Raw genomic sequence first — 23,935 nt, 5'->3', positions numbered from 1 at the left:
AATGTACAGCTTGTCCTTGGAGTTACTGAACTAACGATTGGTCTGAATCCCCTCTCATTCTTCGATTACTAGGGGCAGTGTGACTGCTTTTGTTTTTTTGTGAATATTGTAAATTTGGGAAGCTGAATTGTATGGTCATTGCACAGGACCTCATCCTGACACAGATAACATAATGGATCCTAAACCGCTGGAGGGCGAGGAACAAGCAAAGAAACGTCGGGGACGGAAGAAGAGCAAACTTGAGGACATGTTTCCAGCATATCTCCAGGTTTCATGTCTCTCTATGTCTCATCCATTAAACAGTTTGGAAACTTATGGTATCCAGGGACATAATATTAATATCTGAAATGTTTCTGTTTCGCTGCAGGAGGCTTTCTTTGGGAAGACACTAATAGACTTGAGTAAGAAAGCTGTGATGACACCCCCAGGGCAGAGACCAGGTGCATTTCTTGCCCGACCTTCATTACCAGCTCCATCAGGGGTCAAAACAACTGCCACAGAGAGTAAGAAGACTAATTTGACCTATGACACATGATAAATGTTCAAATTATTTGTGACACCAGGGGTAGACAAGGTTATTACCTTTATAACCTTTGTGCTTCTCTCACTAGCTGAGGATTGTGTGGTGAAAGATAATTTTCCTGTCAAGCAAGAAGGGGGTGGAGCCCCCCAGGCTCAGGGAGAAGGTGCAGGTGAGTGACTGTTTGGACATTTTGCTACTGGGTTATTGTTATGGTCTTGGGGTAATTGCAGGTTGGTTTAAAATTATATCTTTTTAGGAGTTTCTGCACCATCCTCATCGCTGAAGGACCAGGCGTCAACTGATCCTCATGACTCTGATGCAGAAAAAAGTGAAGGTAGTTCTTTGGGAGGATACTTTGGTGTTTACAGTATGCACCATTAACTGGAGATTTAATACCTGATGTCAACATCATACCTTACATGCTACTATCCTTGTGTGACAGGTCTTCCACAAGGGATGGAGAGTCAGGACTCTGAGCAGTTCTTCAGGAAGGTTCTGGGAGTGTCAGACGGCTCCTCTTTGGGGGGCATGAAGCCCATCTTGGAGGGCAGTAAGGGAGAACTCAATCGTAGCGCTCTGCCACAGAGAGCTCTCCTCTCAGGTGTGTACAAGGGCATGTCCCCAGATAATTATATCTTAAAACCTTTTTGAAGTTCAAAACCATATTTGCTGTATGATTGAGGATTTTTTTCAGGGCTAAGTACACAAGTAAGGTTTAAGTGAAGTTTGGCTTGGTATTCAAACATGGAACATCTCTTGCAGGGTCCCTGCCCTCAGCTGGAATGATGGATGCCTTTCCTGGCCTCTCTCAGTCACCGTTCTTTGATATGCGGTAAGACCAATACGGAATTGCCTAGTAAATTTTATTTTACAACAATATTTTGTATGTAGCTCTTGGGATGCTACGGTGAGGAAATCTTCCCACGGGTTAAAAAAACTCATCACAACACCAGTGTTACCGATTACAGCGACATTTTACAAGAAAAGGTATTTGTTGATGAGGCTCAATATCTGTAGATATTTCTAGTGTTGGATCTTGATATCTTTCCATTACTTTGAACATAACAAATAGTAACAAGTGGTGTGACTGTGGCAGCATCTGCTATTCTTTTAAATAAATTTGCAGTTTTTTTATTCTGTTAGACTGCAGCTCAGGCTTGACGGTAGCACCCTTCTCCTTTTTATCTCCCTCTTCTCTCAAGGGGTGCGCTCTCTGCCTGAGGATGACTTTTTTCCTCTCTATCATCCTCTTGCTCTCCTCAACATTTGGGTTGTAGTCACCCTGATAGTGCGGGTCCATGAATATTTCCTTGTGTATAAGGTCTTGGCTTGCTTCTGGTGGAGCACTTGACACTTTCAGTTTGTAATTACACTGTCCGTCGTGTTGATAACAGGCTTAGTACTGAACAAATTGCAGTTCATTTGATGAACATGGGCGCTGATTTGCAAAAATTAATTAAATTGGTTTTATTCATATAAAAAAAGTAAAGCAGTGATGGGAGCAGTTTTGTAATCTATGTATGCCCAAACATCTTGTAACACTGGTGACACCAACTACAGTGGTATTGTGCTGTAGATCATAGTGTAAAAGCATATGTGCAATTTATTTTTTCTGTCGTTTTTTTTTTCAGTGTTGCTGACACATTAAAGCACTTTATTTTACTTAACACAATGACATCTCATATGGTGTGCAGGGACCGAGGAGGACTGTTCAGTCCAGATGGGGGTGAGGAGAGCCCCTGGGCCACTCCCTCTACCCCAGCAACCCCGTCCTCCCCACCGACGCCCACTGAGGCAGAGGGTGATGGACTGTCCTACAACCAGCGCAGTCTCCAGCGCTGGGAGAAAGATGAGGAGCTGGGAGAACTTTCAACCATTTCCCCCGTGCTTTACGCCAATACCAACTTTCCCACTCTCAAACAGGACTACCCAGGTGAGTATGGAAGAAGTACTGTACCAATGTACAACCTATTGCTAGACCGAACAAAGCAAATGCTTTTTCATAGGTTTACATCTCTGTTAGATATTAAGCAGCTGTTAAATATTTCTCCTGTCACAGACTGGGCTAGTCGCTGTAAGCAAATCATGAAGATCTGGAGGAAGGTGTCAGCTGCTGACAAGGTTCCATATCTGGTAGGCTCTCTGTTTTTTTGTTTACAAAAATATAATAAATTATTTTTTCCCCTGTGCTTCTCTTGTAACACATATTTCTCAAATGTAGTCAGTGATGCCAGGTTTTTGTTGTTCTCTGTTTGATCACATTGTCCCCTGTGGCTTATGGTATCTCACTTCTATGCAGAAGGCCTCAAGTGAAAGATTACCAAACACAGAAATATAATATTAGAACCCTAATGGGAAATGTGGCATTAATATTATCCAGATTCAGCCTACACATGTTTGTGCATTTAAACAAAACAACACCAACACAATCTATTTTTTTTATGCAGAGGTAAAAATTACATTTTAAATTTATTTTAATGTTCTTTTTCAGCAAAAGGCCAAAGATAACCGAGCAGCTCAGAGGATCAACAAGGCGCAGAAGGTGATTAAAACAGCAGCATCCTATTGTATTGTCAAAATGACTGAAAGATTTGGTGCAGATTCGTGGTACAGATTGTTCATGTTTCCTCTGTAATCTCCTCTTCCCACAGCAGGCAGAGAGTCAGGTGTGCAGGCCAGTCAAGACAGAGGGAGTGCGTGTGAAGACAGAACGGCCCAGTTTACACCTCCAGATCCCTCCACCTTCAGGCTCAACGTCGATCTCTTCCCAGCCCAGCTCAGCAGAAAGCCCATTTCCCTTCCCTCCAGATTCAGGATCATCCTCTGTCTTTTTCTCAGATGGACCTCTTAAGACCCCGGGGTCAGCTGAAATCCGGACAGATCCCTTGGCCAAGCTTCCTCCTCAGTCACCCCATTCTCACTCTCACCCAAACACACCCTTCTCCCATGCAGGGGCCAGCCCCTTACAGGCCTCTTCCTCAGGTTATTCCGCTTCCGGCCCACAGGGTCCTCCTCAGGGACGGCCAGCCAGTCTTGGCCCCTTTGACATGCAACCAGGAACTCCTGGAACCCCCAGACGGGCTCAGCAGGTTGACCCCTACTTCAGATCACAGCTGCAGCAGCAACAGGGTCATCTACCGCAATCACAGCAAGGCTCCCAGGAGTCTCTAGGACCTCCAGAAAGTCCTCATTCAAGAGGCGCAGGGCTTGGGGAGTCACCCATCTTCTCACCACCCCACAATACCCACTATGGAGACCCATTCAGAACCCAGCAAGGGATGGGACGGCCAGAATATGGCTCATCCCCATCACCCTCTGCAGTGGCTTCCTCACCTGCAAGCACAGGACAGTATAGGGCTGATATGAGTGCACCTTCTCCACGCTCCTCTGCAGTTGGAAGACCCGATCTATCCACTGGCTCTCCTGCTGGGATGCTGGAGTCTGGAGATGGTTTATTTAAGGCACCTATGACGCCACGAATGCACCAAGGGGAGGGTGGGGCACTTCATCCTGGAGCTTCCCCTAGCCACCCCTCTGAAAGCTACAGGCAGTCTCCCTCCCATTCTTTCTCTGACCCCCACCCTCAGCCTCCACTGGCTCCCAGGCCGCAGTCAGGCGACAATTGTTCTCTCGGACCCCAGAGACACCCTGTAGCTCAGCAGGAACTATGCCCTAGAGTGGCCTCCAGCCCACAGTCCCAGGGCAGCTCTCAGTCTCCTCACACTCCTGGTGGCCTCTCCAATGACGCTTACTCTGTCCAGTCTCCTGCTACCCCTCGTTTCCAATCCCCAGACCCTTGTTCTCAGCCACCTTCAAGGCCACAATCTAGAGACCCTTTTGCTACTATCCACAAACCCCCTCGCCCCCCCTCTGTTGCCCCAGAGGGAACTGCAAATTATAAAAGCTCACCTCATCCTAACCAGCCACCTCCACCCCATCCCACCAACAGTTCCATCGGGGATTCTCTCTCTGGTAAACCGTCAGCACCTCCTACTTTCAGCCGCAGCCCCAGCACGGGAGGCTTCCAAATAAACCAACAGCAGAATCAGATGTTACAGGGACAGCTTCAGCAATCCCAGCCACAAACTCAGCAGACTATGGGGCCAGACAACTTCAGCTCCAGGGTGCCACCTCCTTCTGGATCCCAAGAACTACCAGCTGCCCGCCCTCCAGACTCACCTCATCAGCCAGCTTTGCCAGGCACTCAAGAAATGCCTGACATTTCAGCAGTGCAGGACCCCGCGTTAGTAGGCCTTAGCCCCTCTGAGCTGGAGAAGCACCGACAGGTACAAAGTATTAGCCAGTGAACAGTCATGCTATGCACCTCCTAGGTGTTTTGCTAATCAATGTTTCTTGTGTTTTTTAGCGACTGAGACTGAGGGAATTTTTAATCAGACAACAAATGCAAAGAAATTCCATCAGACAAGAGAAGGAGGCTGCTGCTGCTGCAGCTGGCAGTGCATCCCCTGGCTGGTCTGGAGGAGAGATGGGAGCCTTTCAGCAAGACAAGGCCCACAGAGCACCACCACCTTATCCACAGGTACACAACTCAGGCAAAACTTTACTTTACAACTTTACAACAGTGTGGTATAGCAGTTAGGAAGACGTCTTTGTATGGCCTGTTTACTGTTACAGCAAATACCTGCTCTGCTGAAGAATTCACGAAAAAACTGAAGTATTAACTGAAAGTGCACAATCTTACAATTCAGTCTGTACTTTGACTTCTCTGTGGCTGGTGCAAGTTCAATGACAAAAGAACACAGTGAGTGGGGTGGCTGTCAGTGGGTCGTCCACTTATCACGGAGTTGATGGTTCAGTACCAAGCCCTTTATTTTGACGTGTCTTTGGGCAAGACAGTGAGTTTGGTAAAATAAAAGGAATGTTAAATTTGCCTCTTTTTGCTGCTATTGCTGCCTTTAGGATCGTGTTGCTGCTACAACTGCTGGACCTCAGGCTTCTGTGGCAGGGAAGATGCCCATGGCTGTTGGAGGTATGGAGGACAAGCTCCCTCACCCACCACCTACAGGAACCCCTGCCATCATGGATCCTAGTGCACTAAGGTAACCACGTCATTTAAGTAAATTCACAGTTGGGGTGAAATAATAAGATATAGTTTACCCTTCCAGAAATTACAGATGTACCCCCACTATTTTAATAATGGCATCACAAGACATTTTAGCATGTTTAAAGTGTATTTGTAGGATTATACATATCCAAGTAAAATCATTCCTAAATTATTTGCACCCCTCACATCTTCAAAAATCTGTAATACAGTATATGCTTGTTAGATTGAAATATATTTTTTTCTTTTGTGTGTTTCTGGCATTCAGGCCACCAGGGCCCACCAGACCTCAGGGCATGTTTGCCCGTCCACCATTCCCGCCTCAGTGGCAGGGCCAGGCTGCAGGTCCAAGGAGGTTCCCCCAACCTGGCATGGAGGCTATGGGCATAAGGCACAATCTCAACCCTGCTGTCAACATCCAGGGTATGGAAGGCATGGGTAACCCTCACGCCATGATACCAGGACATGGAGGAGAGAACATGCAACCAATGGGTCAAGGACCCCCACCACAGTTCATTGAATTAAGACACAACTCACAGAGGCTACCCCTACGACCTCAGTTTATGCCCCGTGGACCCCAGCCCAGACCACGTCTCTTTGTCCCACAGCAAGAGATGGCAGCATCTTATGTTCAGCAACATCCCATAGCTCAAGCTGGTGGCATTCAGACAGAGGGGGGCAGCAACTCACAGCTGGGGTTACAGCAGGGCGGACTGTCAGTTTTGCTGCCTCAGCAGTCTACAGGCCCTGCAACACAACAGCCCCACATGCAGCCCCAGGCAGCTACTTCAACTCCAAACATTCCTAGCACTGAGCAGCATCAGCTACGACAACCAAGCCTAGTCACACAGCCCCAGCCTGCCACAGCAGAAAACAGTGAGGAGTTGCCAGAGCCTGACCTTGAAGGGCTTGGGGATGCCCCAGGGGATGGAGGTGTGGAGGATGAGGATGATTTGGCTCTAGACTTGGACCCTGACAAAGGAGATGATGACTTGGGCAACCTGGACAACCTTGAAACCAATGATCCACATCTAGACGACTTGCTCAACAGTGACGAGTTTGACCTGCTTGCTTACACTGATCCTGAACTGGACCAAGGAGACCCTAAAGATGTCTTCTCAGACCAGCTGCGGTTGGTGGAAGCAGAAAGTGAAGCTCCGTCATCTTCTTCTGGATCCGTTAAAGTGGAAGGAAAAGCCAAGGTGGAGCCAGGGAAGAAGCCGGTCACAGCAGCCCCTGACTCTAAAAAGGGGTCTGATACTCAACTGCCACCCTCTGCAGTAACTGCTGATAACTCCAAAGTCAAAGTAGAGGACAGAGGGCTGACGCCTCAGCTCCACCCAGGACAGACTGTGGTGAAAGATGAAATAAGAGAGGCTGTGTCAATGCTTCTTGGTGGGACCGAACCATCAGCCAAGCCTGCACAATCAGAAAACCAGTCAGCTTCACTCAGTTCTGTTCGATTAGGGGGACTTCCGTATCCTCTGCCAGGCCAAGCTGATGCATTGCCTTTTCCTCCAGCTGCTCCACATGCAGATCTTGGCGATGATCCGCTGGGGCTGCCTGACGTAGGGGAACAGCATTCCCCTGCTGTAGATTTGGCAAAGGTAGAGAGCTCTTTAGATGGTGAACTGCCCCTTCTAATACAGGATCTGCTGGAGCATGAGAAGAAGGAGCTGCAGAAACAGCAACAGCAGCAACAGCTTAGTTCACTCCACCAGGGAGGCATGGCACCTCATTTTCCTGGCCTCTCAAGTCAACAGCCGAACCCACAGGCACCTGGACAGATAATGCTGCAACACCACCATCGTCCACCACCTCCCCAAGGAATGATGGCTCAGCCAGGAATGGTACCTCGTGCTCCGCACATGTTGCAACAACAACAGCAGCAACAAAGGCTTATGGGACCTGGAATGGCACCTCCACCTCACATGAACATGGCTCAGCAACAAGCCATGGTCAGGATGGGGCAGCCAGGGATCCATACGGGTATTGGTCATCAACCGCAGCAGCAGCCAGTAGTTAAACCTCCTCTGGCCAACAACTTCTTCCCAGATAAAGGTAAGCACTGTGGCTTGTCTGTCATCACTCTATGGAATGATATTCTTTTCATATTAAACCACCATTTTTCTTATTCTTTTATTTCAGATTTAGACAAATTTGCTACTGATGACATCATGGATCCCATCGCCAAGGCAAAGATGGTGGCACTAAAGGGTATCAAGAGAGTGCTGGCACAGGACCCAATGGTTGTACCCTCTGGCATCAACAGGTACTTTTATTTAACAACTTTTATACATTAGTTGGACATTTCTTCGTTTTTATTTAGGGTCAGTTCAGTCAGTATGGTTTCATTTAATAGTTTTTAGATTCATTCTAATATACAAAGAAAAGTCTGAATGGAAATGGAAGAAATTTGTTTAAACACTCTTTAGCCTCTGTCCAACTGTTTACACCTGACAGAGACCAAAAAAATACTTTCCCCTTTGCCTTGACGTGTCAGTGGTTGCTTGTATTAAGGAATATGTTTCGGGGGGTTACATAGTCAACATACTCAATTTTACTTTTGCAGTCCTGGTGTGGGTTTTGACATTTAGGAATTATTCTGTTATAATTTTGTTATAAAAAACATCACCATTCAGGCTTTGCATACCCAAGTTGTTCAGCCACTTATATAAATACAGCCAGATAAGTGTTTTTCAGCTATAAATGAGTAAATATAGTTTCAGCAGGGCACAGCTGAGGTTAGACCTTAGAGACAGGAAAACTCTTGTACTGATTTTCTTTAAATGATGTAGTCTCGCAACACCCTCTTCAAAACTAACAAATGGAAACACATTCTGATTTTCATTTTTGTTAGCTAATATCTGGACGGAAACATTACTACTGCTGTTGTATCATAGAAACAGACAGATACTTATAAAAATTTAAGAAGGAAGTGATACATATCATGTGTCATGGCTGACAAGTGCGCTACCAGTCACCAGTAAGTGGAGGTCAGCTGCTAAGAGCTTCTGATTTAGTGACAATGGTGATTCATTATAGTGTGTTTACTTAGAAGATGTGTTTATACATGTACTAAACACCTCAGCTATAGAATTGCTAGTATTACTGTCACAACTGTTTACTGAAGCAGACGTTAAGAATGATTTAAAACCAGTGAGAAGTAATGGTTTATCAGCTGTCTTTTGGCTCTTGACCAATCTTTCCACAAAATCTTTGGCAAGTCCATTTCGAAGTCATGCTCGTTTTTACAATGTGCCACTCCCATTGATTCCTCCCTCTGTTCTCCACTCCTCCTCTAAAGGGAATAACCTAGTATGCAGCAGTGTCATATTTTCACTCTCTAATGTAATATCATCACAGGACACCCATCAGGTGGTGATAACATTTCAGTAGTTAACCACTTTGCTTTGCTCAGTGGTTTGGAAACTGCATGCCCTTACAGGCCCTTGTTCAGTATGCTGCAGGTATAGTAATACATTGTTATGTTTTGCTGTCTCGTCAGGCAACAAGTTTCTCTGCTTGCTCAGAGGCTGGCCTCCGCCCCGGGCACAGACCCAGGTCAACTTCCGTCTGGACCCCCAAAGGTATGCTGTCTTGCTTTTCAGAGATGATTGATTTACTTTCATTTTAAGTCTTATATAGCTGACTTATTTAAATGCTTTCTTTTTGTGTTTAGGAGGGAGAACCAAGTGATCCTACCCAGTCAAGACCTAACCCTCCTCAGTTTGTGCAAGGAATAATCAGTATGTTCTACCAATAGTGTCTCTTATTAAAAATGGAATATTATGAAATGTTATATTGCTGTCTCCATAATAGTCTTTTATGGTGGTCTTAAGTTATCCTCTTCTGTTACAGATGATGCAGAACAGCATCAATATGAAGAATGGCTTCTTCACACTCAGCAGTTACTACAAATGCAGTTGAAATTTTTGGAGGAACAGATTGGAGTTCACCGCAAGTCACGCAAGGCACTGTGTGCTAAACAGCGCACTGCAAAGAAAGCTGGCAGGGAGTTTGCTGAGGCAGATGCAGAGAAACTGAAGTTGGTTACAGAAGAGCAGAGCAAAATTCAAAAACAACTTGACCAGGTTTGTAGATTTTAAAGACTGGTAAAGACAACTACATGAGCCATTTATGAGAAGTTTGCTTTGCATCTTGACATACAATTCATATCTGTTCATAATCATTCTGCTCTAGGTACGCAAGCAGCAGAAGGAGCACACCAATCTCATTGCAGAGTATAGAAGCAAGCAGCAGCAGCATCAGCAGAGCTCAGGTATTCTTACCCCTGGTCATTCTGCACAGGGAGGGCCCCCTCACATGTTTCCCAAAATGCCGGGCCAGATGATGATGGGCCAACAGGGAGCACCAGTTATGGGCCAGCACCCTGCTGTGATGCCCCAAGGTGGAATGCCCGTCAGGATGCCCCAAGGGCAGCCCTTTATTGGTGGAGCCCAACCCCAGCTTCCTGCAGCTCTCGGACCTGGTGGTCCCCGAGCCCCAGGTCCTCCTGGGGCTCCAGCAGGATTTTTCCCACAGGGGCCTGGAGTGCAAGGTGCAGACCCCAGGCTTCTCCAAGAAAGACAACTTCAACATAGGATGCAAATGGCAAAGCTCCAGCAACAACAGCAGCAGCAGGTAATGATGGGCCAGCAACCCATGCCACACCCAAATCAACAATCAGGCTTAATTGCTCAGCCACCGTCAGGTATGATGGGGAACCCACTAATGGCCCAGCAACAAACAAACACTCAACAAGGAATGCTAGCCACCCAGGCCAGTCAGCAGACCATGGTGCAGATTCCACAAGGAATGGTTGGAGGTCAGTCTGTAGCTCCAATGCCACAGAACCTTGCAGGAGGCCAACCTATTAACCACGCTCAAGCAATGATGGCAGTTCAACCAGGAATGATGGGGAACCCGCAAGTTCCACCATCCCAGCAACAGAGGCCTCAGCTGATGATGGGTCAGCAGGGAATGGTTGGATCTCCTGGTCATCCTGGCCTCAGAGGTCCTCAGGCCCAGTTGACTCCACAACAACAGAACATTCTGGCCCAACGCATGCTTGCATCTCAACAACAGCAGCAGCAGCAGCAGCAGCAGCAAAATGTTGCAAAGAATTTGGCCCACCTTCAGCAGCAGCAGCAGATGGCACAGCAAAGACAACAAACACAGTTGATCAGTCAATCCAGCCAAGAGCAAGGAGTACTCTCCCAACCCTCGACCCCTCAGATGGGCTCCTCGCCTTCAGCAGGAAGTAACACGCCGCAGCCACAGGGAGCTACAGACAACCAAAACTCAGGTCCCAAAGAGGGTGGGATCCTCAGCCCTGATTCACGAACACCACCACAGCAGAGTGGACCCTCCACTCCCAATCAGATGTCCCAACTAGGCTCTGCAACTGATCATCAAACAGACTTGGGACGACAGCAGTTACAGCAGCAGCAGCAGCAGCATCAAAACTCAGTGTATTTGGCCCAGCAGCAGCAAGCAAATCCTCAGTCTGTACCTGAGCAACAAACAGGTTTGGTTGGAACCCAACAGGTTGGTGTGCTTCAGCAACATCCGCAACAACATCCCCTCACTCACCAGAGGCAAGGTTCCCTCAGTGCTGACAAGCCCATTTTGAATACTGTTAAACAGGAAGGAAAACAAATTGATTTCTTAGCTCAGCAGCAACAACAGCAACCGGTACAAAATGCCATGCAGCAGGCACAAGATCCCAACATGCAGCAGCAGATAGGCCAGAACCATCCTGGGCAGCCACAGCCTGTTATGATGAGCCATAGTCAACAACAACAACAACAAGCCCTCATGGCCCAGCAGCAAAAACAACAGGCCATGATGGGCATGATGAGAGCCCAGCAGCAAGGGATGATGGCACAGAGGCCTGTGGGTCCACCTGGACAGATCCGCACCCCTATTAACATCCAGGCTATTATTGCCCAAAACCCTCAGCTCCGCAATCTTCCACCGAACCAGCAGATACAGCACATCCAGGCCATGATTGCTCAGAGGCAGCTCCAACAGGGACAGATGCTGCGGATGTCAATGGGGCAAGGCCAGCAAGGTCAGTTGAGGCCTCACATGCCACCAGGACAGATGCCACAGATGCCATATGGAGCCATGGGGAAGCCAGGAGCAGTGGGCACTCAGCAGCAGGCAGGCATGTTGGGCCAGCAACCTGGCATTGCTCCCCAAATGCAGCAGGGGATGATGGTCCCTGGGCAGCAACAACCACAAGTAGGGGAGATGATGCAGCAACATATTATGAGAGGCCAGGTACCAGTGCCACCTTCCCCTGTGGACCAGGGCCGCATGGTACGGCCAACATCTCCACGTCAGCCCATAGCTAACTCTCCTGGGGATCCACAACGGCATGCATTTAATCAAGGGATGGGCATGCGTCCACCCACTCCCAACCAGAACCAACAAGCACTAATGGCAGCTGCAGCAGGCCGCATGCAGGGTTCTCCATCCCATGCATATTCTCCAAGAGGTCCCTTTGGCATGAGCCCAGCCCACCCGGCCTCACCTCATTCATCCCATGTCTCCTCACCTTCTATAGCCGACAGTAGGGCTGGAAGGGGAAGTCCGTACAGCCATGTCAAGGCATCTCCACTCAGGTCACCTGGAGCCAAGAGTCCGCTTGATTGTCCAGGACTGAAAGTAGAAGCTCAGACATCAGGCAGTGAAACATGTCATTCAGCCTCAGTTATCCCCAACGGTCCACAGAAAGGCACTAATGTTCAGCAACAGTCGCAGCAGGTCACAGAGAGCCATGGTCCTCACACACAACAGGGCTCTAGACCAGCGGAACTATGCAAGATGACCCTTCAGAACATTAAACAGGAGCCAAGGGAGGTTCAGTGTGATGGTGCACCAGAGGATCATCCTGGGGCTATAAAGCGAGAAGCAACGGGCGAGGCAGTTACTTCTGGGAACAACACTAGCTTTATTAATGCTGGAAACATGGCTGGCGACCCTGGGACTCAAGGTCCCCGATCTGAGACAGGACAGCAACTACTACAGAAACTCCTGAGAACCAAGAACCTTCAACTTGGTGCTCAGAGGCCGTCTGAAGGCATCCACAATGAGATCAATGGCCACATCAACAGCAAACTAGCAATGTTGGAGCAAAAACTTCAAGGGACTCCACGAAATATGGAGGTATGTTATTATTAAGTGAATTCATTCTTTTTGCCCTCATCGTGTTGTTGTTTGTGGGGGACGGACCTCATTCCTTGTCTTGACTCTTATAGGATTTACAGTCTATAACAAAAAGGGCTCCTCCACAAAAGCCAAAGCGCACTAACAAGGCAGCTGGAGACCGAGGGCCTAACGCACGGAAGAAGAATAAGAAGGAAGAAGTCGGGAAAAGTGCCGAAGCTCTGATAAAACAACTCAAACAGGTAAAAGGATGTTAAAATGAATTTCCTAAATAATATTTGCAATTGATGTTTCAAATAGTGGTTCTTCAACATGTAAACTAATGAACATTGACCCTCCAGGGTCTCTCTCTGCTGCCCCTGATGGAGCCTTCAATCACGGCCAGTCTGGATCTGTTTGCCCCTTTTGGAAGCAGCCCAGCTAATGGCAAAGCCCAACTCAAAGGATCCTTTGGAAATGCAGTGCTGGACAACATCCCAGACTACTATTCTCAGTTACTCACAAAGGTATAACTAAAGCTAATTTAACAGTACGTAACTTTCCATCTTGTATCAGGGAGTCTTGAAGTTGTGGTTTTCACACTACATGACTTATCAGCAACACGGGGCCACACACTACAAGATCTTTCACCATTAAGAATCCCCAAAGTCATTTAGCTTTTGTTGGGGAGCTCCAAGTCGTTTAGTGTGAACTGGGCATAAGCTGCACAATTACCAGCACTCAGCTGTTGCAGGCTGTGATAACATTTGGTTGTTGAGTTAAGTTTCAAAAGCAAAGTTGCTTTATGAGGATAATGTTCCGTGCCTTTACAGAGTAACCTCAGCAACCCACCAACACCTCCATCCTCCCTGCCACCTACTCCTCCACCTTCAGTCCAGCACAAGCTGCTGAATGGAGTGACTCCTGGGGAGGAGATGTCCGAGGGTCAGAAAGACACGGAGCCAGCAGTGGAGCCAATGGGTAAACAATCTGGGCTTTAGCATTAAATGAATGTTTTTCTTGAATATCTTATCTAAATATTCTAATATAATTTTCCCTTCAGATTCTGTTAAAGAGGATGTGAAGAGTGTAGACATCCTTGCAGCTCTTCCCACCCCACCACATAACCAGAATGAGGACATCAGGTACAATAGAATGATCCTCTCTATTTTTTGTCAAACAGAATACATGGATTTCTTGTTGTTTAGTGGCTAAAAATGCACAAAATGTCTTTCTAACAGGATGGAGAGTGACGACGAGGATGCCCCAGAAAGCATCATCCCAGCATCATCCCCAGAGAGTAACGTAGGAGATGAAACGCCACGTTTCCCTCACCTACGGGAGCCTAAAGAGGAGGAGACAGAAAGAGCAATATCCCCCATCATCCCCCTCATACCTCGCACTGCCATCCCAGGTATTACACAACATCCTGGTGTAATTCTCAAAAACAACAGCAACATCTCTCATGTATTATATCTATGTGTACATGTTCTGGTGAAATCCATCCTGAATGTGTCGCATTAAGTTTTATTGTTCAAGTCCAATTTGATTTTATTAAGATGCCAGGTAAAATGCAAAGTGCCCAAAAAATGTATTTATGCTTTTTTTTGTTGTTGTTGTAGCGTTCCCAGAAAACAAACCATTTGAAGCATCTGATGGCAAGGTAGTTTCCACATCCAACCACTGGGACAAGGCCAAAAACAACGAAGTGTCTGTTACCTTCACATTGTCCTCTGCTGCAGCAAAGGTACTAAGCCATATCATTGCACCCTGTTTAAGCTTTCTTTATTTTCCTGCATTGTTGAACTTAAACTATTTTAAACATTTTTTTCCAGAAACTGAACGACGTCATGGTGCACATGGCCCAGCTGCTTAACATTAAGATGCCAGGTTCTTATGAGGTGACTTTCCCTCCCCAAAACCCTGACATGTCTGGAGTGGATGGGCCTGGGAAGGGATCCAACCAGTCAGGTATGTCTGTAGAGATTATTGTTAGTTTGGATTGTACTGCTGTGTCCACAAAACGTGACATACTTTTACACTGACAGGGAAACAAATCCGCTACCATGCTGAAGACCTGCTGTGTGGTTTTCTACACGTCAAATAAACTTAAAAATCCAGAGGTTAAGATTTTTTTTCTCTGAGCCTGGACCCTGTTTTGTGTCTAAGTGGCTAATAGGAACAACACTGTTTCTGGTTAAACAAAAAAAATGTACACTTTATCCAAACAGCATAATCTTGAACATATCTGTGTTTAGCTTTGCAAGACTTTCTAAGTTTATTAATTCATAAATAAAGGCTAATAATAATGTGGTCATGTTTTCCAGGGGCTCTGTGTGCAAAGGACGGTGCTTCACCCAGTCAGGATGAGTGGCTAAGGCAATTTGACGTGTCTCTACCAGGGTGTACACTAAAGAAACAAGTGGACATTCTGGCACTTATAAAACAGGTCAGTCATTACAGTCTTGAACTTTGTTATTTATTGATTTTTTTTTTTTTTTAATCATCATATATCAGGCAATATATATGTCTTGAAAGCTGAAGATCTCTTATGCGCATTTTTCTTTCAGGAATTCCCAGATAAAGAAGACAAACCGGCCCAGCACTGTTACACAACAAAAGTAAATGACTTGGATGTGCGGCACCTTCCCAGTATACCAGTGGAAGAATCTCCACCCCCATCACCGTCTCCTCCACATCCTCCCCCACCTGTCCCTGAACCAGCAAGTGAAGCTGAACCTTCCAAAAAATCAGCTTCGCCATCTCCACCTCCCTCCAGTCCCACCAAAGTCCAGGTCACGACTGAGCCTGAACACGATGATGTTCCTCCTGTTGATGCTGCTCAACCAACTGATGTCACAGAGCCTGAAGTTGCTGCTCCAGAGTCAGTTACTGATCCAGCAACAGTCTCTGCAGTCCCAGATGCTACTGCTCCTGCTGACCCTGCTGCTCCTGCTGACCCTGCTGCTCCTGCTGCCCCTGCTGACCCTGCTGACCCTGCTGCTCCTGCTGACCCTGCTGCTCCTACTGCCCCTGCTGCTCCTGCTGCTCCTACTGCCCTTGCTGCTCGTACTGAAGATAATCTAAGTACTGTTATCAAGGAAGAGGACTTGGCCACTGATGAGGCTCAACCTCCTAAAAATTCTCCCAGTAATATGGACTCTTCCCCCAAGGCCATCAAGCAGCGCAGGCCTCTCTCCCCTGATGAGGAGGTGGTACATCCCAAGGTGAAAAAATGGAAGGGGATTCGCTGGAAGCGTCTTCAGATTGTCATCACAATACGCAAGGGTGGGTCCAAGAAGGAGAGCAGCCGTGAAGTGTCTGAGCTAATGGAACGCCTGCGCATTACTCTCCGACCAGACAAGCTGCCTCGGGATAAACGCAAATGCTGCTTCTGCCATGAGGAAGGTGATGGAGCCACAGATGGGCCTGCCCGGTTGCTTAACATTGATGTGGACTTGTGGGTGCACCTCAACTGTGCCCTGTGGTCCACAGAGGTGTATGAGACGCAGGGGGGTGCCCTCATCAATGTGGAGGTAGCTCTGCGTCGTGGATTGCGGACTCTTTGCGCATACTGCCAGAAAACAGGTGCCACAAACAGCTGCAACAGAATTCGCTGCCCGAATGTTTACCACTTCGCCTGTGCCATCCGGGCACGCTGCATGTTCTTCAAGGACAAGACCATGTTGTGCACCCAGCACAAGCTGAAGGGCCCCAGTGAAGACGAACTCAGCATGTTTGCTGTTTTGCGGCGGGTCTACATCGAGCGCGATGAGGTGAAGCAGATCGCCAGCATCTTACAGCGAGGCGACCGTATCCACCTGTTCCGTGTTGGTGGTCTCATCTTTCATGCCGTTGGTCAGTTGCTACCATCCCAAATGGCCAACTTCCACTCACCCACCGCCATCTTCCCTGTTGGCTATGAGGCCACACGCATCTACTGGAGCACCCGTGTGCCCAACAAGCGCTGTCGCTACCGCTGCCGCATCAATGAGGATGAAGGTCGTCCCCTGTTCGAGGTGCGTGTCCTGGAGCATGGCATGGAGGATTTGCAGTACCGTGACACTACTCCAGAAGGTAAGAACTCGCACACTGCTCCCACTTTATTTGACATAGTATTTCTCAGTGTTTTACTTATTCACTTGAAACTTTCACTGTGTTTAATTCATCGCCCTTGTCTTTAGGGATCTGGGAGCGAGTGGTTCAGCAGGTTGCTAAACTACGAGATGAATCATCCATGTTGAAGCTTTTCACCGAACATGTCAAGGGAGAGGAGATGTACGGCCTCACAATTCATGCTGTCATGCGGATCACGGAGTCGGTAAGAACGTGCAGCGAGAATAAGCACCACTTTGTCTCCCATTTGATTTAGTCTTTTTCTCCCCGATGTAATTCATACCCTTTAAAAACCAGTATTCACACATCCAAGGGTAGGTAATAAACTTATGAATTAACAAGCAGATGGTCAAAACAAATTTTAATTGAAATAACTGCCAAATCTGTTCAATACTTGAAATGCTGACAACTGATGAAAAGACCTACGTCACCTGATTGATTGGTATTGACTAAAACAGGCATGACAGTATGCAGAACGCTTCACCAGACCCAAAATGAAGCCCAATAGTTGAGACGTGTGTGCTACAGCTACGGTGGTTCTCCTGTACATCAAAGTGCATGACTAACATGATTTGTGTTTGTTGTGCTTCAGTTGCCTGGAGTGGAGAACTGTCAGAACTACCAGTTCCGATACGGCCGTCACCCACTGATGGAGCTCCCCCTCATGATCAACCCCACTGGCTGTGCTCGCTCTGAGCCCAAAGTCCCCACACAGTGCAAGAGGTAAAGCAGCTACATTTAGCAATAAGTCACAAGAAATGAACAGTGAACTTTACAGCAACACATGCTCTGTACAGATAGGCACGTTATCAGGCAGAGAGAAACCTGTGAGATTGTGCTGAAATGATTTGAAGCATGTCTGCTTGTTAAAGAGGCTTGTTGATTTAAAACTGAGAAGTGTTGCACAATAACTCATTACCACATCATTATCAGCAAAGCATAACAATAAAGCATTATAATTATACAGTTTTTATTTATTATTTCAGTAATTATAAAGTTTGTCCTCCATCTGGCAACATAGTCCTTCACAGTAGATAAAAAAAAAAAAAAAAGTAAAAATTTGCTAACATCAGGCATTAGGTGATTTTCACTTAGTTCCTGCTTTCTATAACCTGACACCCATTTGACTCATTCACAGTTCGACTCATTGACACAGTGTGAACTTTAGCACCACATTTTAAAGCGCTCTCCAGTTAAAGGTGTCAAATTTTTATGTTTTGTGATGTAAATGTCTTGTCTTTTATTTCATTTTTTCTTGGCTATGCTGTAAGAGAGCCAGTTAGCTGTGTTAACATGGGATAACATGGTGTTCACTACCCACCCACAGGTCTCCACTGGTTAGCTAGCAACTCTGCACTGTACACAGGACAGGCAGGGACTAGCTAGTGACATGGCATTGCTACAGAAACATGGTTATTATCTTAGCACCACTAGCCTTGCTGATGCCGCTGAAGGTGCACACAGAGTTAACAGTGATAACGTAGTTGATAATGCTAAAGGGGTTAACAGTACAAAATTAAGCTGCTTACTCACTGGGGCGGCCTGTGGGGGGACCAGCAACAACAGCATCATGGGTGGGGAAAACATTAGCATAGCAAGCTCTCATACAAACGGGGAGGTGTGCAATTTAGCGCAGTGGCTGCTAGCTAAAAAGTGTAGTACTATAGTGCTGTTGTGGTACAGCATAGTGCTAGTAGTGCTACAAAACTGTAGCAAAATAAACCTGCAGACTGACACGGCTAACTGGTCAAAAATATTCTCTGCGGTTAATATATTAATGATATAGCAATGATATCCCTATATTTAACTCAGTGTTACATATTAAGTAATGCAGTCACATGTTAAGGACCAAAGCACAGCTTTTTAAAACTAATTATTTGTTGTACAGTTGTAGACATTTTGACCAAAGAACCTTGAATGACTGGATACCGTCTCACATTTCACTTTCTGTCTGTCTCAAGGCCTCACACTCTAAATAGCACCAGCGTGTCAAAGGCCTACCAGAGCACCTTCACTGGAGAGCTCAACACACCATACAGCAAGCAGTTCGTCCACTCCAAGTCGTCCCAGTATCGGCGCCTGAAGACCGAGTGGAAGAACAACGTGTATCTGGCACGATCCCGCATTCAGGGCCTGGGTCTGTACGCTGCTAAGGATCTGGAGAAGCACACCATGGTCATCGAGTACATTGGCACTGTCATACGCAATGAAGTGGCGAATCGCCGTGAGAAGATCTACGAGTTGCAGGTATGCCAATTTATAACTGGCACATGATGCAAAGTACATATAAAGTGTTCCTTCGGATTAAAGTTTAAGAATGGACAAAATGTACACACATAAATGACCCTTTTTGGGGTGAGGAAATACATATTTGGGTGAGCTGCCCAAATTTAATCCACAGCTTGACAACACTTGAGAACCAACAAGAAATATAGGTCTGTAAAAAATAAAAACTTTGAATTGACAAGTATGTCTCACCCTTTTTCTGTTTCATTTCTTTCTTCTAACGTAGAACCGTGGGATCTACATGTTCCGCATAAACAACGAGCAGGTGATTGATGCCACTCTGACAGGAGGCCCAGCTCGGTAGGTGTTGATTTGTTTTTGGTTGCCTCATTGTTAACCCTTGAGTCTAGTATGATTTTTAACCAGGACTGTGCCCGACTCAGAATTATGTCAGTCAAGTGGGATTTGACTATTCCATCCTTTTTCTTTCCATATGGAGTTTGAGAGTTTGAACAGGGTTTGGTGTGACTTTCAGGGTGACAGTGATATCCACATACATAAGATAACAAGCCAAGTAAGCCCTCAGAGCTAATGCATGCTAACGATGGATCAGCCACAGACTGTATTGTATTAAGTTGCTGTGAACTATAAATTCACCACTTCTAAACAGAATGCGGAAGATAACATTATCTCGGAGCCTGACCCGGCAAAGCCTCTCTTCCTGCGGGCAACTGCCTCCGTCTCACTCAGACTCAGCCTGGATCTGCGTCCGTAGCTTCCTGTACCGGGGAGCAGTGTGAAAGCAGAGGGCACTCACTTTCAGCTGCTCAACTTGGAAGACTCTCAGTTGAATGAGGGGTCTCCGACTGATCTTCAACTTTCAGTGCACTCCCTATTTTTAACTGACCTATTTTTTTCTCCTTTCCAGATACGTCAACCATTCCTGTGCCCCAAACTGTGTTGCAGAAGTTGTAACATTTGACAAAGAAGACAAGATTATCATCATTTCCAGCCGCAGGATTCCCAAGGGAGAAGAGGTGCAGTGCATACGACAAGCAAACACTCACTCTTAGACGTTCCCTTAATTTTACCATGTTTTTGAAGTTAATTTTTAAATCTCAACACCCATTAACCGTCTCCGTTTTTCACTTCCAGCTGACCTATGACTACCAGTTTGATTTCGAGGACGATCAGCACAAGATCCCTTGCCACTGCGGAGCCTGGAATTGCCGAAAGTGGATGAACTAACCAGAAAAAGACAAATTGAGAATTCCCCTCTCACTGGTGCCAGAACACTCCTGCGCCAAAGCCTTTGAATCCTACATAGCCAGTGCATAAGCTGTTCTGAAAGATGTGGAGGAAGGCTGGCCTCCATCATTGAAAGACTAAAGCGTTGACACCTGTAGCCAAAGGTTTGAAGAGCATTAATCAATAAAAGCAACCGACCACCTCCATCGGCAGCAGCTCGATGGCGGGACTAACTTTTCATGTTCGGACTAGTCAATCACCTTTTTCCTCAGCCAAAACCCCTTCCCCCCCCTCGACTGTTCTCAATAACCTTACAGTGGCTGGAAAACAATCCTCAACATCTACCAAATGATTCTGACCCTCTGATCTCAATACCCGTAGTGCAGAGCTCACCTGGAGCTCCGACAAAAAGCCATTTTTAAAATACTAAGAATGAACTAATGATGCATTTTTATGTTTTAAGTCGGACCTATTTCCCGTCCCACCTGACCACACCTCCCCCTCACCTCCCAGAAAAGGCACTTTCCCCATCAAGTCATCAATGAAGACAACACGGATATTGGCTAGCTAGACAATCCTGATGTGGCTCTGTGTAAGAACTACATATGATCGATGGAGAAAAAATACAAAAAAACAAAAAAACAAAAAACAGATGTAAGTTAATATAAAATCTGAGATGCTATTGATCTGTGGCTCCAGAGGCACCAGATGTTCTGACTGTGTGGAGTCCCAAGGTGGGTTAGTTGGACCCAGTCTACCTCATTGATTTAGCGGGAAGCGACTGCTTTGTATAAAAACTGTTAACTGCTACTGTGGAACGGGGGAGGGGAGGGAAAGGGGGGAATGTTTTTATGGGCTTAGCCTTCTCGGACAAGCAGGGAATCTTAAGCAGCAGGTTTGCTCTATCTACTCTATGCTGATGATGATTTACAATAATGAGCCAACATAATTATTATTCATGAATTGTTTATACAGAGGAAATATATGACAGTTTTGATAAGATATTGCATTAAGAATCACAATCAGAAGCTTAGCGGGTGTCCTGTATGCCACCAAATCCTCCTGGATATTGATGTAGCTTTTTCTTTTTTCGTTTTATTTATGCATCTCAAGAAACCGTGTTATCAGCTGTGTGAAAGCACAATAACATCCACCTTTTTAAGTTGCTTCAAGACAGTAATGGTGTGAGTGAATGGCTCTAGGATCACAGAATTAACCAAGTACACATTTTGCTTGTCGCTTCATACATTGGAAGTTCCACTTTGCTGCAGACCCAGCCGGGTGGATGCATGACTACTGTCCCATTTAATGCTTTTTAATTCCCCCACAACTCGATCTTCTCACGACTCAACCTTAAACTTTGAATCATGCCTCTTCCTCTCTGTATTATTTAGTGGACTGTTGTTAAACTTTACTGTAGTAAGTCTTCCTCTGCCTGAGTACAGCCTGCAGTATTTCTACTCCCCCCCCCCACCCCCCCCCACCCTGTAGTGTGCTTTTCTAGTGCTGGTACTGTCCTCTCGAGGCTGAACGGATGGCAGGGAAAGACTTATTGGAAAAAAGGGCATTTTGTTTTCATTTCTATGTAAGATGAATGAAAAAAAAGTCTTTAAAGGGAGCTTTACTAAAAACTCCACCTTCCCATACTACTTTGTTTCCTCCTTCCCCCTAACCTAAGACCTCACATGATTTTAAAAATGCAAAGTTGTACAAACTGTATATATAGTATATGCATTAGGGGGACAGCAACTCTTTATCCAGCCCCTTTGTAATCAATAAAGTCAAAAAGTGTAGAGAAATAAAAATTGAAGAAAAAAAAAACCAACCACTGGATATCATTTTAACAAAGATAAAGCTGTATATAAATATAAATATATGTAAAATGGCAAACTAATATCTTTATGTATATGAACCAGAGTGTTTTGCATTTACCTGTTTTTTCTATTAGTGTTTTTTGCTATAAGCTCTCAGAGACAAGTTTGTTAAAAATAGGTTTGAGAAAAAATGTCCGGTCGTCTCCAATCACCTGCGACGAGAGGCCGGTGTGATCACGAAGCCTGTTTGGATTCACGTGGAGGGTCGCCGATTAGACATGAGAATCACTTTCTTGCGTAAAGCAGTACAATGGTGCATAGCATTTGTATTTATGTAATATTGTTCGTGTTTATTTTTCTTTTTATTTATGCTACTGCTTGTTGATTACCAAAACCTGTCCCTTAATCGGTCACAATTGGATTAATATACTCTTGAATGGAAAATCTTGAACTCCCTAGACTATTGTTAGTGTTTTGCTTTTTTATATCTTCCCTATAGAAGTGAATGTGTTGGTAAACCTTGTGAAATGGTTACTTGGCCTAATGTATGTTATGATGTAATACTCAAAGTTAATCCCATACTTAACCTGGTAATGAATTGCACTCTCATAGTATAACGGAGAACTTCTCTAAAGTGGTAGATATTGATCAAGTATCCGAAGCAGTGATATATATATTTTTTGGTATGTTTCTATTTCAAGGGAAGATCATGACGAGACATTATGCCGCTCACTGGATTTTAGCCTGAATAATTTTTAACTTCTCTGAATCTTAATTTAAGTTCTCTGCATATCTTATAATTTAATAAAAGTTTGCTCAAATTGAAGGTTTTTTTTAACCTCACCTACTTTTTAAAAAGATGTTGCATCTGTACAGCAGAGATACTTTTAGGGAATATGAATAAATATAATGATCATTTTTATTGTATGTGGCATGTTTTGTATGGATATTATTTTGAATTGTACATATTTTTTTCAGGACGCCAGAGGTTGCATCTCTTTATATACAGCTTTCCCACTCCCTTTCCCCCTCATCTTATTTCTTTGTCTGCTTTTGTTTCTTGTAAAGGAAAATAAAATGCATTTTAAATATGTCCTTTTTTTTCTTCATTTTTTAGAAGCAATATTAACACTGAGCTTTAAGGTTGATTCTTGAACCAGTTAAGTTGCAGTTATAGTCTGTATCCATGTCTGTGCAGACCCTTCCGTAGCCATGACAGACAGTGCTTGAAATATAGATGTTGCAAAGAAGCTACATATTCTAAATAAAACATGGATGCTTTATGCACCAGCAGAACAGAATATCTATACCAGCGATACTCAACCTGCTGTGCCCAGGGGCCACATTTGCAAAATGCCGGGAGGCCAGGGGGCAGTTAATGACACACTTTCGTAATTAATGTATATAAATGAATAGTCTGGACATCTGTCAGGGGGTCCAGAGGATCCTCCCCTGGCACTTTTTTTTGTAAACAAGCTCTATTTTGATTCTTTTAATGCATTCTGGCAACAAAAAATAACCTGTTTAAAATAATAAAAAAAAATGTCTTGTGAAGTAGAAAACAATTGGCAGGCCACCTGGCACTCTATATCGGGCTGGATTTGGCCCACGGGCTGCAAGTTGAGTATCACCCGGCCTATAAAATCACCACAGTTTTAAGGAAGACACAAAGATTTGTGTCACCAATTTAGTATCTGACCAGCGTCTTTGGTTCCTGAGATATGGTGTCAAATAACAGCCAGTCACAGGGAAGTTTGGTGCTCTCAGTGTCATCTAAAACTGGTTCCGAGC

At 45.5% G+C, this 23,935-nt stretch overlaps 1 protein-coding gene across 6 annotated transcripts in view; it reads left to right on the top strand.

Moving 5' to 3' along the window:
• The window catches only part of kmt2d (lysine (K)-specific methyltransferase 2D), a 36,640-nt gene extending 13,405 nt beyond the window's left edge, over positions 1–23,235 (top strand). For 5 of the 6 annotated variants that reach the window (XM_049580066.1, XM_049580068.1, XM_049580067.1 and 2 more), the window contains exons 23-55: positions 147–268; positions 368–503; positions 612–692; positions 780–857; positions 966–1,124; positions 1,286–1,355; positions 2,218–2,456; positions 2,583–2,656; positions 3,015–3,065; positions 3,175–4,809; positions 4,890–5,063; positions 5,444–5,583; positions 5,854–7,646; positions 7,734–7,857; positions 9,094–9,175; positions 9,268–9,334; positions 9,447–9,679; positions 9,789–12,761; positions 12,854–13,003; positions 13,103–13,267; positions 13,574–13,721; positions 13,804–13,885; positions 13,982–14,154; positions 14,363–14,487; positions 14,576–14,711; positions 15,068–15,189; positions 15,311–16,817; positions 16,925–17,061; positions 17,449–17,579; positions 18,818–19,103; positions 19,369–19,442; positions 20,011–20,119; positions 20,238–23,235. In XM_049580066.1, the coding sequence (XP_049436023.1) occupies positions 147–268; positions 368–503; positions 612–692; positions 780–857; positions 966–1,124; positions 1,286–1,355; positions 2,218–2,456; positions 2,583–2,656; positions 3,015–3,065; positions 3,175–4,809; positions 4,890–5,063; positions 5,444–5,583; positions 5,854–7,646; positions 7,734–7,857; positions 9,094–9,175; positions 9,268–9,334; positions 9,447–9,679; positions 9,789–12,761; positions 12,854–13,003; positions 13,103–13,267; positions 13,574–13,721; positions 13,804–13,885; positions 13,982–14,154; positions 14,363–14,487; positions 14,576–14,711; positions 15,068–15,189; positions 15,311–16,817; positions 16,925–17,061; positions 17,449–17,579; positions 18,818–19,103; positions 19,369–19,442; positions 20,011–20,119; positions 20,238–20,330 (11,669 nt within the window). In that variant the 3' untranslated portion in view covers positions 20,331–23,235. The remainder of the gene's footprint in view (positions 1–146; positions 269–367; positions 504–611; positions 693–779; positions 858–965; positions 1,125–1,285; positions 1,356–2,217; positions 2,457–2,582; positions 2,657–3,014; positions 3,066–3,174; positions 4,810–4,889; positions 5,064–5,443; positions 5,584–5,853; positions 7,647–7,733; positions 7,858–9,093; positions 9,176–9,267; positions 9,335–9,446; positions 9,680–9,788; positions 12,762–12,853; positions 13,004–13,102; positions 13,268–13,573; positions 13,722–13,803; positions 13,886–13,981; positions 14,155–14,362; positions 14,488–14,575; positions 14,712–15,067; positions 15,190–15,310; positions 16,818–16,924; positions 17,062–17,448; positions 17,580–18,817; positions 19,104–19,368; positions 19,443–20,010; positions 20,120–20,237) is intronic. The other variant, XM_049580069.1, reaches the window with a different exon arrangement.
• Positions 23,236–23,935: the final 700 nt, after the last annotated feature.

This window comes from Epinephelus fuscoguttatus, linkage group LG7, assembly GCF_011397635.1.
Source record: "Epinephelus fuscoguttatus linkage group LG7, E.fuscoguttatus.final_Chr_v1".
NCBI lineage: Eukaryota > Metazoa > Chordata > Actinopteri > Perciformes > Serranidae > Epinephelus > Epinephelus fuscoguttatus.
This window is presented reverse-complemented; position numbering and strand designations above follow the sequence as displayed.